The sequence below is a fragment of the Schistocerca cancellata genome, chromosome 1 (assembly GCF_023864275.1).
Source record: "Schistocerca cancellata isolate TAMUIC-IGC-003103 chromosome 1, iqSchCanc2.1, whole genome shotgun sequence".
In the NCBI taxonomy this organism is placed as follows: domain Eukaryota; kingdom Metazoa; phylum Arthropoda; class Insecta; order Orthoptera; family Acrididae; genus Schistocerca; species Schistocerca cancellata.
In genome coordinates, this window is record NC_064626.1 from 139839840 (window position 1) to 139855271 (window position 15432).

At 39.2% G+C, this 15432-nt stretch overlaps 1 protein-coding gene across 1 annotated transcript in view; it reads left to right on the top strand.

The window, feature by feature from the left end:
• Positions 1-15082, top strand: part of LOC126166925 (putative ammonium transporter 1) — a 334629-nt gene extending 319547 nt beyond the window's left edge. The window contains exon 11 of the mRNA XM_049920442.1: positions 14812-15082. Within this exon, the coding sequence (XP_049776399.1) occupies positions 14812-14924 (113 nt within the window). The 3' untranslated portion in view covers positions 14925-15082. The remainder of the gene's footprint in view (positions 1-14811) is intronic.
• The last annotated feature ends 350 nt before the right edge of the window (positions 15083-15432 follow it).

Sequence of the window (15432 nt, forward strand, 5' to 3'; positions counted from 1 at the left end):
AAATGGTCGAGATACTTCTCCCACAACTTTAAGTGTTGTTTTTCTTGAGTTTCTTGAAACATGTCTGATAATTTTGCTTTAACACCAGATTATCTAATGATTTTTGTCTATCGGTTGTCTTTCTACAGACTCAGGTACTTCCTTCAAATCATTAAAGGATTCTATTATAGGTTTGCAAATTGACATTTTACGACAAATTATTGATTTTCAGTGAAATATCTGTTTTGTTCCCTCAGGGAGTCACACCTAGTGGTACGTGGCTGGTGACCACAGGGCCCTGAACTGAGTCCTGGCATTGCTTCCACTTACTTATGCCAGGCTCCTCACTTTTATCTTTCCTATCTGGCCACCCTTGGCCAGCTCTTGTTCTTTTCCGACCCTGACACTATTAGGTTTTGAGGGCTAGGGGTCTTTCATTTTCCAACCTATACTTCTCATGCAGCGTCTGACCCGGAGCGGGCGGCTGTATCTGTATCCCATGTTAGGGGCAGCCTCCAGAACTGCAGAAGGCAATGGAATACCACCGCAGATTATCTTCCCTGCATAATGCAGTCCCCATTTTATTCACAAAAATGGCTTCCTCTCATGTTAAATCAGTGTCCGGAGGTAAAATAGTCCCCCCATTCGGATCTCCGGGGGGGACAACTTGAAAGGAGGTAAAAAATCAAAACGAGAATTGGTACCTGGAATGTCAGAACTCTGCTACAAGCAGGAAAACTAGAAAACCTTAAAAGAGAGATGGAGAGAGATGGAAAAGAATCATATGGACCTCGTAGGAATTGCTGAGGTAAGATGGAATGGACATGGAGAGTTGCAGTCAGATGAATATGTATTGTACTGCTCAGGAGAAGTAAAAGGAATTAATGGAGTAGGAATTATTATGACAAAGGAATTGGCTAAATGTGTGGAATATGTAGACTATGCAAATGACTGGGTTATTGGTGTAAGGCTGAAAGGAGCACAAAAAGATTTACTGATTGTCCAGGTGTATATGCCAACTTCAGAACATGATGACCAAATTGTAGAGGAAATGTACAATGTAATAGAGAGAATAATGGAAGAAAATAAAAAATGCTGCAAAATAGTAATGGGAGACTGGAACGCCATTGTGGGAGAAGGGAAAGAGGGAAACATAGGAGGCAGTCATGGTCTTGGAAAGAGAAATGACAGAGGTGAATGGTTAATTGACTTCTGCAGGGAAAGGCAGCTGATAGTGGCAAACACATGGTTCAAGAACCACAAGAGGAGGCTCTACACTTGGAAATCACCAGGGGATAAATGTTGTTTGTTGTTGTTGTTCTGGTCTTCAGTCCTGAGACTGGTTTGATGTAGCTCTCCATGCTACCCTATCCTGTGCAAGTTTCTTCATCTCCCAGTACTTACTGCAACCTACATCCTTCTGAATCTGCTTAGTGTATTCATCTCTTGGTCTCCCTCTACAATTTTTACCCTCCACGCTGCCCTCCAATGCTAAATTTGTGATCCCTTGATGCCTCAGAACATGTCCTACCAACCGGTCCCTTCTTCTCGTCAAATTGTGCCACAAACTCCTCTTCTCCCCAATTCTACTCAATACCTCCTCAGTAGTTATGCGATCTACCCATCTAATCTTCAGCATTCTTCTGTAGCACCACATTTTGAAAGCTTCTATTCACTTCCTGTCCAAACTATTTATCGTCCATGTTTCACTTCCATACATGGCTACACTCCATACGAATACTTTCAGAAACGACTTCCTGACGCTTAAATCTATACTCGATGTTAACAAATTTCTCTTCTTCAGAAACGCGTTCCTTGCCATTGCCAGTCTACATTTTATATCTTTACTTCGACCATCATCAGTTATTTTGCTCCCCAAATAGCAAAACTCCTTTAATACTTTAAGTGTCTCATTTCCTAATCTAATTCCCTCAGCATCACCCGACTTCATTCGACTACATTCCATTATCCTCGTTTTGCTTTTGTTGATGTTCATCTTATACCCTCCTTTCAAGACACTGTCCATTCCGTTCAACTGTTCTTCCAAGTCCTTTGCTGTCTCTGACAGAATTACAATGTCATCGGCGAATCTCAAAGTTTTTATTTCTTCTCCATGGATTTTAATACCTACTTTGAATTTTTCATTTGTTTCCTTTACTGCTTGCTCAATATACAGATTGAATAACATTGGGGAGAGGCTACAACCCTGTCTCACTCCCTTCCCAACCACTGCTTCCCTTTCATGTCCCTCGACTCTTGTAACTGCCATCTGGTTCCTGTACAAATTGTAAATAGCCTTTCGCTCCATGTATTTTACCCCTGCCACCTTCAGAATGTGAAAGAGAGTATTCCAGTCAACATTGTCAAAAGCTTTCTCTAAGTCTACAAATGCTAGAAATGTGGGTTTGCCTTTCCTTGATCTTTCTTCTAAGATAAGTTGTAAGCTCAGTATTGCCTCACGTGTTCCAACATTTCTACGGAATCCAAACTGATCTTCCCTGAGGTCGGCTTCTACCAGTCTTTCCATTCGTCTGTAAAGAATTTGTCTTAGTATTTTGCAGCTGTGACTTATTAAACTGATAGTTTGGTAATTTTCACATCTGTCAACACCTGCTTTCTTTGGGATTGGAATTATTATATTCTTCTTGAAGTCTGAGGGTATTTTGCCTGTCTCATACATCTTGTTCACCAGATGGTAGAGTTTAGTCAGGACTGGCTCTCCCAAGGCCGTCAGTAGTTCTAACGGAATGTTGTCTACTCCCGGGGCCTTGTTTCGACTTAGGTCTTTCAGTGCTAGGGGATAAATACAGAAACCAAATCGATTTTATACTGGTAGAAGAAAGATACAGGAATGGAATCAAGAAGGTGCACACATTACCAGGTGCAGATATTAATAGTGACCACAACTTACTTATGGCAGAAATAGAAATTAGAATGAAAAAAACTGAAGAAGGCGACCATGGTGAAGAAGTGAGATTTAGAGAAGATAAGGTCCAACAAAGAACAAATTACAGAAATGCTGTCTCAGGAGTTTCTAAACACATTGCAAGACAAAGAAGCACCTGATAATGCCAACGAGTACTGGAATATGCTGAAAGAAGGAGTCATTAAAGCAGGACAACAAAATATATGATATATAAAAGGGAAAAGGTAAAAAAACCATGGGTCACAAAAGAAATGATTTCCAAGATGGAGGAGAGAAGAAAATTGAAAAACACGAACACTGAAGATGCAAGAAAGATATACCGAAGGTTAAATAATGAACTGTGAAGACAGGAAGGGAAGATACGACTTACTATACAACAGAGTAAAGACTATGACATGGGAACAAAACAGAGCAGGAAGTGCTACTATGGAAATTTTGAGTAAAGACGAAGAGGTAGTGTACAAAGATCGTGACAATGTCCTCCAGAGATGGGAAGAATATATAAAAGAGCTATATGACACAAATAGCAAACCAGAAACTCTGGAACTTGAATCACACAACAGTGTAAGTGATGACGAAAAAGGACCAACCATCATAATAGAAGAAGTACAGTGTGCCATAGCTGCAATGAAAAATGGCAAAGCGGTAGGCGCAGATACAGTACTGGGAGAAATACTAAAATGCTTGAACCATGATGGAATAAGAGAAATATTGAGGTTATGTAATAAAATATATGACAGTGGTGAATGGCCTGAGGACTTTCTGACAACAGTAATGATTCCATTACCGAAAAAACAAGGAACCAAGAAATCCAGCGAGCACAGGACAATCAGCCTCATTTCACATGCAGCCAAAGTGATGTTAAGAATAATTAATAAAAGACTTGAAAAAGTAATCGAGGAGAATCTTGGCGAGGAGCAGTTTGGCTTTAGACGGAATACGGGCACCAGAGATACAATAGGGCTCCTACGAATCTTGGGAGAAAGGTTTATTGAAAAAGGAAGAGACCTATATATGTGCTTCATCGATCTAGAAAAGGCATTTGACAATGTGGTTTGGGACAAGCTGGTGACTATAATGAGGGAAGAGAGAGTGGACTGGAAAACCAGAAGACTTATAAACTCATTATATCTTAATCAAAAAGTTTCGGTTAAAGTGAGAGGAGAAAGTACTAACTGGATCAGACTAGGAAGAGGAGTAAGACAAGGATGCTGTTTGTCACCTACTCTTTTCAGCCTCTACTTGGAAAATATGATTAACCAATGCTCATTAGATGACAAAGGAAATTGGAGGACGAAGAGTAGGGTGTTTGAGATTTGCTGATGACATGGTCCTTCTAGCCCAGAGGAAAAAGAATTACAGGATTTGGTGGACACCATTGCAACTAACGGAAAAAAGTATGGAATGAAAATTAACACAAATAAAACAAAAGTATTGGCACTAGGAGGAAATAAGGAAATAAAAATTATGCTGAATGAAGAAATACTAGAACAGGTGCAAAATTTTAAGTATCTTGGAAGCAGGATAGACACCGACTGGAAGTGCACCACAGAAATTAAAACAAGGATAGCAATGGCAAAAGAGGTGTTTTATAAGAAAAGGAGAATGTTCTGCAGCGGTCTGGACAGAGAACTCAGAAAGAGACTCATAAAATGTCTTGTATGGAGTGTCCTTCTATATGGTGCTGAAACATGGACTATGAGGAAAAAAGACAGAGAAAGGCTGGAGGCTTTTGAGATATGGACATGGCGGAAGATGGAAAGAATAAGTTGGATGGACAGAGTAAAAAATGAAGAGGTACTGAGAAGAGTGGGAGAGAAAAGACAGTTACTAGATGTAATAAAGAGAAGAAAAAGAAACTGGATTGGGCATATATTAAGAAAGAATGACGGACTGATAAAAACAGTTTTAGAAGGTTATGTAGAAGGGAAAAGGAAGTGGGGAAGGAAGAGATTCCAGATATTGGATGACATGATGGACGGCACAACATACAGCAGCCTTAAGAAGGAAGCAATGGATCACAGAAAATGGAGAGGCAAAGGACCTGCTAATATAGCAGATAACTGATGATGATGATGATCTGTTTTGTGGAGCCTCTTCCCTTTCAAAACCATCCTGATGTTCTCTCAGGCATACATCTGCTTAGGAGGATTTTTGATAATATTCTGTATGCAACTGGTGAAAGTGACACATCTTTAACTGTTGACATTTTGTTTGTCTCCCTTTTCAATCTTTTCTGGCTTCCAAATGATATTTCTGTTTTTCAACATCTCTACTTTCTTCATTTTTGAGCTCACTGTTCTAGCACTTCTTCACACTCCTTGTTCCAATATGTGTTCATTTTATTCTTGACAAATCTGAATTTTTTCTCTACTGCTTTCGTAATTTGTGCATGGAGTGAACAGCAATGACCTTATTTTAGCTGTCTCAATTTCCTCTCTGCTGCTTCCGTATTTTCTTTTTTTACTGAGTCTTCTAGAGTTGTGTCTAACTACTTTCATTTATTTTAAATGAGAGAAATTGAATTTTAACCTTAGAGAGAGAATAATCTTAGTCAAACCCCCAATTTGTAATTACTTTTAACACATAATTATCTTGCTATTTCTTTTGGATATGGCTATGTGATCCAGCTGAAATTCTTCTATATTTGGATTTGGAGATATCCAAGTTTTGGCTTTTTTATAGTAATATGCAAAAATGTGTGGAAATCAGTTTTAACTAGAAAATTTTACACATATTGATCAGTATTTTGCCATTTCGTCTGTGTGCTGGATATTTTTCTACAGTATTCTTTCTTTTCTGTGACAACTTGTGCATTGAAATTTCCGAGTAGTATGTAGTGACTCACCCTACTTGAGCGAATGTGCACACACAGTGAAAGCACATAAATATTCTATGTTTCTAATTTTCTATTATGTATTCTTTGGCATCACTTTTTTCTCTGATTATTCCTCGGCTCTGACTAAGGTATTTGAGCAGACTACCACATATTTGGTGATGCTGATGTGACACAAATATGTTAGTACTACTGCGCCGCACCAGCTTGGACATTCCAATTCATGTCAGAACATACATGTGTGTTACTTCCACCCCAGCCATGTTGGATTTATCTTCACATGCAAATGAATATTTCAGCAGGTAATACCGAACCACCCCAGAGTAGCAGTATGTTGGAACAGTGATGATAAAAATCACTGCTCTTCTGGCAGCACTGTCCAGTACTATGGTTTGTGTGGCTAGAGGACCAGTACATTTTAGTGCAAATTTTGTCAGATGAAACAAAGTATAGTTATGTGGCTGCAGCACTAATGGAAGGCTTGGCCACAGAGGTGGAAGATATTCTCAGAAGCGGTACAGTATGCTGCTACAAAGAATACTCTGATAACATGCCTGTCTCAGTCAGAAGTAAAGCACCTCAAGAAACTTCTATGGCTGGAAGAGCTAAGAAACTGCACTCTGTTACAGCTCCTATGGTACCTACACGTGCTAGAAAGCAACATAGTTAGTGTTATGTATTATGTAATATCTGGCTGTTGAAGTTACCTGCTGATGCACAAAAAATTTTAACGAGCACAAACGACAGATATGATTGCAGAGATGTATCCCTCAATGAGCATTGCAACACTGATGGTGCACCGAGACAACACAGCTGCAGTGATTTTAGCATCACTGCAGTCTCAGTTAGCAGAACTAACTGCACAGGCTGCTGCATTTGCAGACAGCATATGCCAAACAATGGCCTCATCAATGTTTGTCAAGAAGTCATAACCATTCATCTGTTGCATCAAACACCTGCTGATATCATTAAAAAAATTTGGCAAAGACACACAAAAATGCATGCTACCAGATAAATGGAACCATGACACACAATCTGTGACTGTTACAGCTATCCCCACTAGTAATACACACCAATTATTCATCACAGATCACAGTATGAAGTTGCAGCATTTAGTGGACACAGGAGCTGAAGTCTTGATGTATCCTGCAAATAAATTACCACATCACAAGTGTGATGATTATTACTTATACACCGCCGACGCTGTGGCCAAGCGGTTCTAGGCAGTTCAGGCGACTGCTATGGACGCAGGTTCGAATCCTGCCTTGGGCATGGAAGTAGTTCTAAGTTCTAGGGGACTGATGACCTCAGATGTTAAGTCCCATAGTGCTCAGAGCCATTTGAACCATTTGAACTTATACACTACCAATGACTCGAAGATTAAGACCTATGGATGTGTTATGTTAATACTCAGTCTTGGTCTCAGTCGAACATTTAAACGGCAGTTCACAGTGGGTGACATCTCACAACCAATCTTGGGGGCAGACTTTCTGTCTTTCTACATTTGGTTCTTGACTTGCAATGACAGCATTTGAAAAATGTGATGGCAAATCTAAATGCTCAACCAAAGGTCAACTATACTGCTCCCATGATAATATGTGTAATCACCAAAGATACACAATTTATGCGACTGTTGAAATATTTTCCTGAAGTTACTAGGCAGTCACCTACATTACTGCCAGTTAAGCATATGACAGTGCACCACATTCTCACCACACTGGCCCCACCTACTTATGCCAGTCTTATGTGCCTGGTGCCTGAAAAACAAAAAACACTCAAGCAGGAATTTTGCGGTATGTTAGCACGAGGCATATGTCGAACTTAAAGTAGTAGCTGGACAGCCCCATTGCACATCATTCTAAAGAAGAAAGACAGATGGTATCCATGCGGCAACTACCACAAGTTAAATGCAAGAACTATTCCGGACCAGTATCCCATTGCATATATAGGGGATTTCTCTCATGCTATGCACGGTAGACAATCTTTTCCACGATCGACTTGGTACATGCATATTACCAGATACCTGTAGCCACAGAGGTTGTCCGTGAAAAATCTGTCACTACATATTTTAGACTGTTTGAGTTTACAAGAATACCTTTTAATCTCTGTAATGCAGCACAAATGTTCCAGCATATCATGGATGAGATCACGTGAGACTTCAGTTTCTGGTACATCTACATAGTTGAAGTTCTCGTAACGTCAGCATCTGAGAACGAACATTTACAGCATTTAAGTCTGTTTATTTGACCATTTACACATGCACAGTCTAGTAATAAAACCTTCAAACTGTATTTTTGGGACTACAGAAGTTCATTTCCTGGGATACATTGTAGACACCAATGGTGTATTATGCCGCCCCCCCCCCTCCCCCCTCAGCAGCAAGATAAAGTAAAATCCATAATTGCATACCTTATTCCAGTCCCAATTAGAGACTTTCATTGGTTTCTCAGCATCATAAATTTTTACCAATGTTTCATTTCCAATCATACTCTGATCACAGCTCCATTGAATGAATTTCTTAAGGAAGCACCAAAACCAAATGACAGATTACAGTGGATGAGTGAAACAGGCTGTTCTTTCCATGCCATAAGGATGGCAATAGCAACTCCTGTGTGATTGGCAGATCTTATAGCACAAGCTCCGCTGGTATTAATGGTTGATGCCTCTGCTACTACTATGGGAACAGTACTGCAAATCAGCAGACCACTGTTAGCAACCACTCACATTTTGCTGCCACAAGCTGTCACTCTCCCAACAGCAGTAGGCAATATGCGACTGTGAATTATGTGCTACATATGTTATCAAAAAATTCAAACATTACTTGGAACATTGACAAGATCACAAGCCTTTAACTTCAGTTTTTAAGATGAAACAGAGCAAGGACTCTCCAAGACAGTTGAGGCAATTAGACTACACTGGTCAATTTGCAACTCGTTTTGTTTATGTACAAGGCAACCTCAATGTGCCTGCAGATGCACTATCTTGTGCTGAAACCTTGAATGTACTGGCGCATACAACAGCACAGATTGAAGCTATATATACAACCATTGATTTTGATTCTCTTGTGCAGGCACAACAGCATGATGATGAATTGTACACGTTGCTCACACAACAATCAGGACTGTCATTATGCCAGATAATCACAGCTGAAGCAAATGCTACACTGTATTGCAAGATTTCTGTTTGTACCACAACAATTTCAGACTCAGATTATAGCAGCTGCACACAGTATGGAACATCCTGATGTTTGAGGTACCATTAAATTAGTCAAGCAAAGTTTTTCATGGCCCAAACAGCATGAGGACTGCAAAGCTTTTGTCAACAGCTACATGGCATGTCAAAAGAATAAAATCTCATGATATGACACATTTGTACCCCCTAATCAACGATTTTTACATGTTCACTTTGACATTGTAGGACTTCTCACTGTTTCTGAAGGCTGCAGCTACTGCCTCACAATAGTGGATCAACTCACCAAGTGGCCAGAAGCCTTCCCAATGACAGATATCATGACGGAGATGGTAGCACAAACATTGGTTTGAGGGTGGATGACTCCATTTGGTGTGTCTTTATGCATCACTACAGACCAAGGACTTCAATTTGAAGCAAATCTTTTCAAGGCGCTGGCAATGTTATTAGGTATTAAAGACACACGCATCGCAACCTACCACCCTCTGGTCAATGGCATGGTTGAGCACCTATGTCGGCACCTCACGTCAACTCTGCAGTGTAATGCCACATAGAAGTGGGCTGAAGCAGTGGCTTTTGTGCTCTTTGGACTGCAAAAACTTTTCAAGAGCGATTTTATGGCCACAGCAGCCAAACTTTTTTATGGTCAAACATCATGACTGCCAGCAGAATACATGCATGATGGGACAGATGACAATGTAGCATCATCGGATTTTGTTGACAAACTGAGAGCACATATATGCCAGCTTCGAGCAGTCACCCCAGAGAGCTGACTGGACAATGTCCATTCATTTTTGCAGGCTTAGACAGCTGCACAAACATACTCCTGTGCACTGACACTGTTCACAAATTGCTTCAACCACTATATGAGTGACCATATGCAGTATTAAGTAGAGGCAGCAACATGTTCAGAGTTGTCATTCATAGTGTGCTGACTACAGCTGCCCTTGACCAAATCAAGCCAACATTTCCTGGTCATCCAGCTCAATAGCTGAACGGTCAGCATGTTGGAATGCCACGCACAGGGGTCGTGTTCATTTCCCGGCTGGGAAGGGAGATTTTCTCCCGTCAGGGGCTGGGTGTTGTGCTGTTATCATCATTTCATCCCCATTGTTGACACCCAAGTCGCCCAATGTGGTGTCGCACTCAATAAGACCTGCACTTGGCTGCTGAACTTCCCGCCTGGGAACTCCCGGCCACTGACGTCATATGCTCATTTCCATTTTGTTCTATTTCCTGATGCATAACATACCACAAAAAGCTAGCACCACCAGTTATGAAAAGTGAATATGACACTAATGAAACTCTTTCTACATGCCACCTTGCTGACAAGCCATGACAGACACTGAGTGTTGTCGTGAAGAAGACAACGTCAACAATATGTCCCTAGGTTCAAGAGTGCCATAAAAATATTGATATATACAGGTCATTTGGGTAGAATGGCTTGCACACATCATATTAGGTTTAGGTGCTCCGTGGTGGACAGAGGAACTGTGACACTGCAAACTAATTAGTGGCACAATTATACACTGTATTGTATTGTGATACTTAACAGCAACTCATTAGATATGCTTGCAGATGGATACAACTAAGCAGTGGCCTGTCAATATGTGTGTTCCTGAATACAATGTTACTATTTAGTAGTACTGTTGTACCCAACACCAAATATAAACCTCCTTAGCTGCCTGTGGCTGCCACTTATCACAATACAGAAGTCCGTCTCCTTGGCAGCAGCACGGAGGCTGCTGATTGGGCCATGCTTGTGGTTGGCAGTGAACTTCAAAGTGCCATCTGTGGTGCCAGTTGGAAACTGTCTCAGCGTGCCAACTCCAGTTGCATCCATTGGCAAGAATGTAACAGACATGCCCTGTGCGTCATGACAGATTAAACATGAAACATCTTTGATAATGGGGTGGGGAGGGGAGTAATCATGTAGTGACTGGTATTACTTAAGTGAATGCACAGACATAGTGCAAGCACATAAATATTCTGTGTGTCTATTTCTCTATTATGTACTCTTTGGCATTACATTTTTCTCTAATATTTCCTTGCTCTTATTGACTACTGTAGCTGGCACAATGAATACCATGCATCCAGTAAGTAATATAGGTGGAATAAATTTGCATTTGAGCAGACCACCATAAGTATTTTAAAATTGTATTCAGGTTTATAGGCGATTTCACATTCTATAAGATCATGCTAAAATTTGTGTATGGTTCTTCTGCAGAACTAATTCCAATTACCCCTGCTGCCCAAATTTTAGAGAAGAGTTTACACTGTATGTTGCAAAACAGCACTTTTTCTTTAATTTAAATTGGGAGGCATTTCAGCGTGTCCCATTTCTTTATCAGTGAAAATGCTGGGACTCACCATAATCCTAGGATCCAATGCATTACAACACATAATGGTGGGTTCCCCACCTGAGTAACCACATTGGCTACTACAATCATTATGCTTACTTTTGTGATTTGAAGTTGTAAATGGTAGAGGTCAGAAAATTCATAATCAACCATGAATTCCCAAAATAAGACCAGGTTTCTAGTGGCACGTGACACTCCAGCCACAATGTCATTCTGCCATGACTGCCTGTAGCATGTGGGTCATGGAACACTTAGCATTGATTTTCATGTTAGTTCAGTTGTGACAACAATACATAATCACTGTAGTGTTCATTACAGGTTACAAAAAAGAAATAAAAATAACAGATATCTAGTGAGGTTATCACAGATCCTGAATGTGAATTAATCTGGGTGAGTTAAACAACAAAGGTCAGTCAAAAATGGTAATCAGATACTTTTATAGACCACGTAGGTCAGGAGACCATGCTGTTGTAACGGGGAGTGACTTCAACTTGCCAGGTATAGATTGGAAGAGTCATGCTATCAAAATTGGTGCCAGAGACAGCGTTTTGTGTAATATTCTGAATCTCTTCTCTGAAAATTATTTTGTGCAAATAGTTAGAGAACCAATTCCTGAAGGTAATATCTTTGACCTTCTAGCAACAAACATACCTGAACTTATGGATCAGTTAACATAGAGGAAGGTATCTGTGGTCACAAGGCTGCGATGGCAACTATGACTACAGGGTTTACAAAGAATGTTAAGAAAAGTAGGAAGATAATTCTGCTTAGTGAAAGTGACTGGATATAAATTGCAGAGTATCTGCACAGTCAGTATCAAATATTCATTGGTAAGGACAAAGATGTGAAGCACAAATGCAAAAAATTCAAAAACATTGTTCTATATTCCTTAGACAAGTATGTTCCAAGTTAGATGTTAAGGGATGGGAAAGACCCACTGTGGTTTAATAGCTGCATTAGAAAAAGCTCCGTAAACAAAGACAGCTTCAACAGAAGTCAAAACCTAGCTGACAAACAAAGCTCAACAAAATGAAAATGAGGATAAGGAGAGCAATATGAGAAGCATTAAAATACTTTGAAAGTAAAATTTTATCAACCAATCTGAATAAAAACCCTAAGAGGTTTTTGTTTCGCGTAAAAGCAGTACGTCATTCAAAATCAGCTATTCATTCACGCAGAGACCATACTGGCACCAAAATGGAAGACAACAAAGTGAAGTTTGTTTCACCATGGGAGACTGCAACACAGTCCTTCCTTTGAATCATCATACGAATGTTGAAATGGCAGATACTGAGCTAACCATTCACAGAATAGAAAAGCAACTATGATTGCTTCGTCATGGAAAGGCATCAGCACTAGATGAGACACCTATAAGAGTCTTCAAAAATTATGCGAAACAACTTGCTCACCCTCTAACAGCAGTTTATCATAGATCACTTGAGCAACAAAGGGGACCTAGTGACAGGGAAAAATGTGCAGGTCAATCTCTTCTTCAAGAAGGGCCATAGGGCAGGTGTACATAATTATAGACTTATGTTGTGGATGTCAGTCTATTGTAGAATTATGGAACATGTTTTATGCTAAAGAATTATGACATTTTTTGAGAACAAAAAATCTCTTCTATAAAAATCTAAGTGGATTCTGCAAACACAGATGTTGCAAACTCAATTTGCTGTGTTCCTCCATGAGATCCACAGTGCTGTAAACAATGTCACTCAGGTTGGTGCTGTGTTCCTTGTCTATAGGAAGGCATTTGGTATTGTCCTGCACTATCATATAGTGAAAAAAATATGAACTTATTGAGTATTGGACCAGATTTGTGACTGAATTCAAGACTTCCTAGCAGATAAAACCTAACACATTACTCTTAATGGAACAAAATTGGCAGATGTAAAGGTAATTTTCAAAGTGCCCGAAGGAAGTGGGGTAGGGACATTATTGTTTACAGTGTATACAAATGGTGTAGTAGAGAGTGTCAGATGCTCCTAAAGACTTTTTGCAGATGATGCAGTTTCCTATAACAAAGTAGCAACACCAGAAGACTGTATCAATTTGCAGATGAGCTGCAGCGAATAGATGAGTGGTGCAGGCTCTGGCAGTTGACCCTGGACGTAAATAAATGTAACAATGTGCATACACAGGAAAAGAAAGCCACTACTGTACAACTACACTGTTAATAAGAAACTCCTAGAAATATTATGTACCATAAAATACCGAGAAGTAACTATTCAGAGTGGCCTTAAGTGGAATGACCACACAAAATAAGTAGCAGGAAAAGCAGGTGCCAGACTGAGATTCATAGGAAGAATCTTAAGGAAATTTAACTCATCCATAAAGAAAATGTCTTATTAGGTGCTTATTCAACTGATTCTTGAGTACGAATGTGAAGGGAACAAACTGCAGTATGGGGTCCTTACCAGGTAGGACCAATAGAGGAGAGATAAAAGATTCAATGAAGAGAAGTGCATTTTGTCATGTTCAAGAGTGTTACAGAGGTGCTCAACCAACTCCAATATACTGAATCTTCAAGAAGGGCATTCTGCATCAAGGGGAGGTTTAGTGTTGAAATTTCGAGAGTGCACTTTCCAGGAAGAGTTGGACAACATACTACTTCCTCCCACATAAACCCCACAAAATGACCACAATGACAAAATTCAAGAAATTAGAGCCAGTACAGAAGCTTATCATTAATCATTCTTCTCACGTGCCATTCATGAGTGGAACAGGGTAGAGGGGGGATTAGTTAATGGTATCAAAAGTATCCTCTACTACACACCATTAGATGGCTTGCAAAGTATGATGTAGGTGTAGATTATATCACTTTAAGCAGTGATGGCAACAGTTTTTGAACTATATAAAGGGAGTGTTAGGAGCAGATTCAGTGGCCTGATGTTATGCTGACCCTAAAATTGAAGGTGTTCAAGTCTTGAATACAGTAAGCAGGTTCAAGTGGATAAAGGTTGTAGTTGTTATACACTGATGAAGAAACTTATAAAGGACAGACCAGTATCAAATGAGTCCTCAGACTGAAGACTAAAATAATAACAATATCATACATATTTGACTATGAACCACAACATTTTTTAATTTTTTTTCATAATAAACAGGAAATGTGTACATCCATCATTAAACAGTGCTTTTCATGTGCTAACTTTTCTCCTGAAGCAAGTACTGTAAATAACGGAGAACTCACAAAAAGATCTTCAAGAAAGTTATCAAATCTTTACAATTGAAATATAATCACAGCATTGTTCTTGGATAAATGTGAATGTCAGTAATGTGATTCTGCCTTCTATACATATTTTTTTGCTGCCAGCCACAAAAAAATGTTACATAAAACCTAGAGTTTTAAGTTATCATTGTCAATACAGACAGCATGGAAAAATAATAGTTCATATAATCACTTTGGTCTTCAGGATAATATATATGTATATATATTGCAACAACTACATTATTTTAATTTTCTTTGAAATTCTTTCATTTTATACATTCTGTGAAATACAGTTTAAAACTTTTTACAGATGAGAAGCCAACTTACAAAAAGCCAGAAAGCTGTCGGCCAACATCCGAGTACAATAATATGGCATTTGAAGAGACAGAAAACATCATCATTAAGCGTATCACAAATTCATAGTGAAGTATACACACATTCCTCATCAATCTTCAATGATTCATTAGTTCTGCTATTATTTATTTGCCATTTTGTAAAATCAGTGTATCATAATTATTACATTTCTTTTGTGTAGTGTAAGACATGTGCCCACGGATGTACAGCATTAACAGATACATGGTTCCTCTTTTTCAAAATGTGGCATTAAAATGTTCCTATAATTTTCTGCATAGAGTATTAATTTGATATATTGTGTCATAAAAGAGAAAATTGTCAACTTGAAGTTAACAGATGATGGATATTGACAATTAAGATTCAACCATAAAAGCTATCTAAATGGTTCTTATTTTCACCTCTTGAGAAACTGATATCTGTGAAGACAAATTGTCCATCTGAAGTAGGTAAGTTGTGTACATTTCTTACTATTAAGCGACTTTTAGACAAGAAATCCAGTGTTTCATATGATACAGACCAACAACTATCATTTACACTACATCATATTATTGGTGCATACATAAATACACAGATTGAC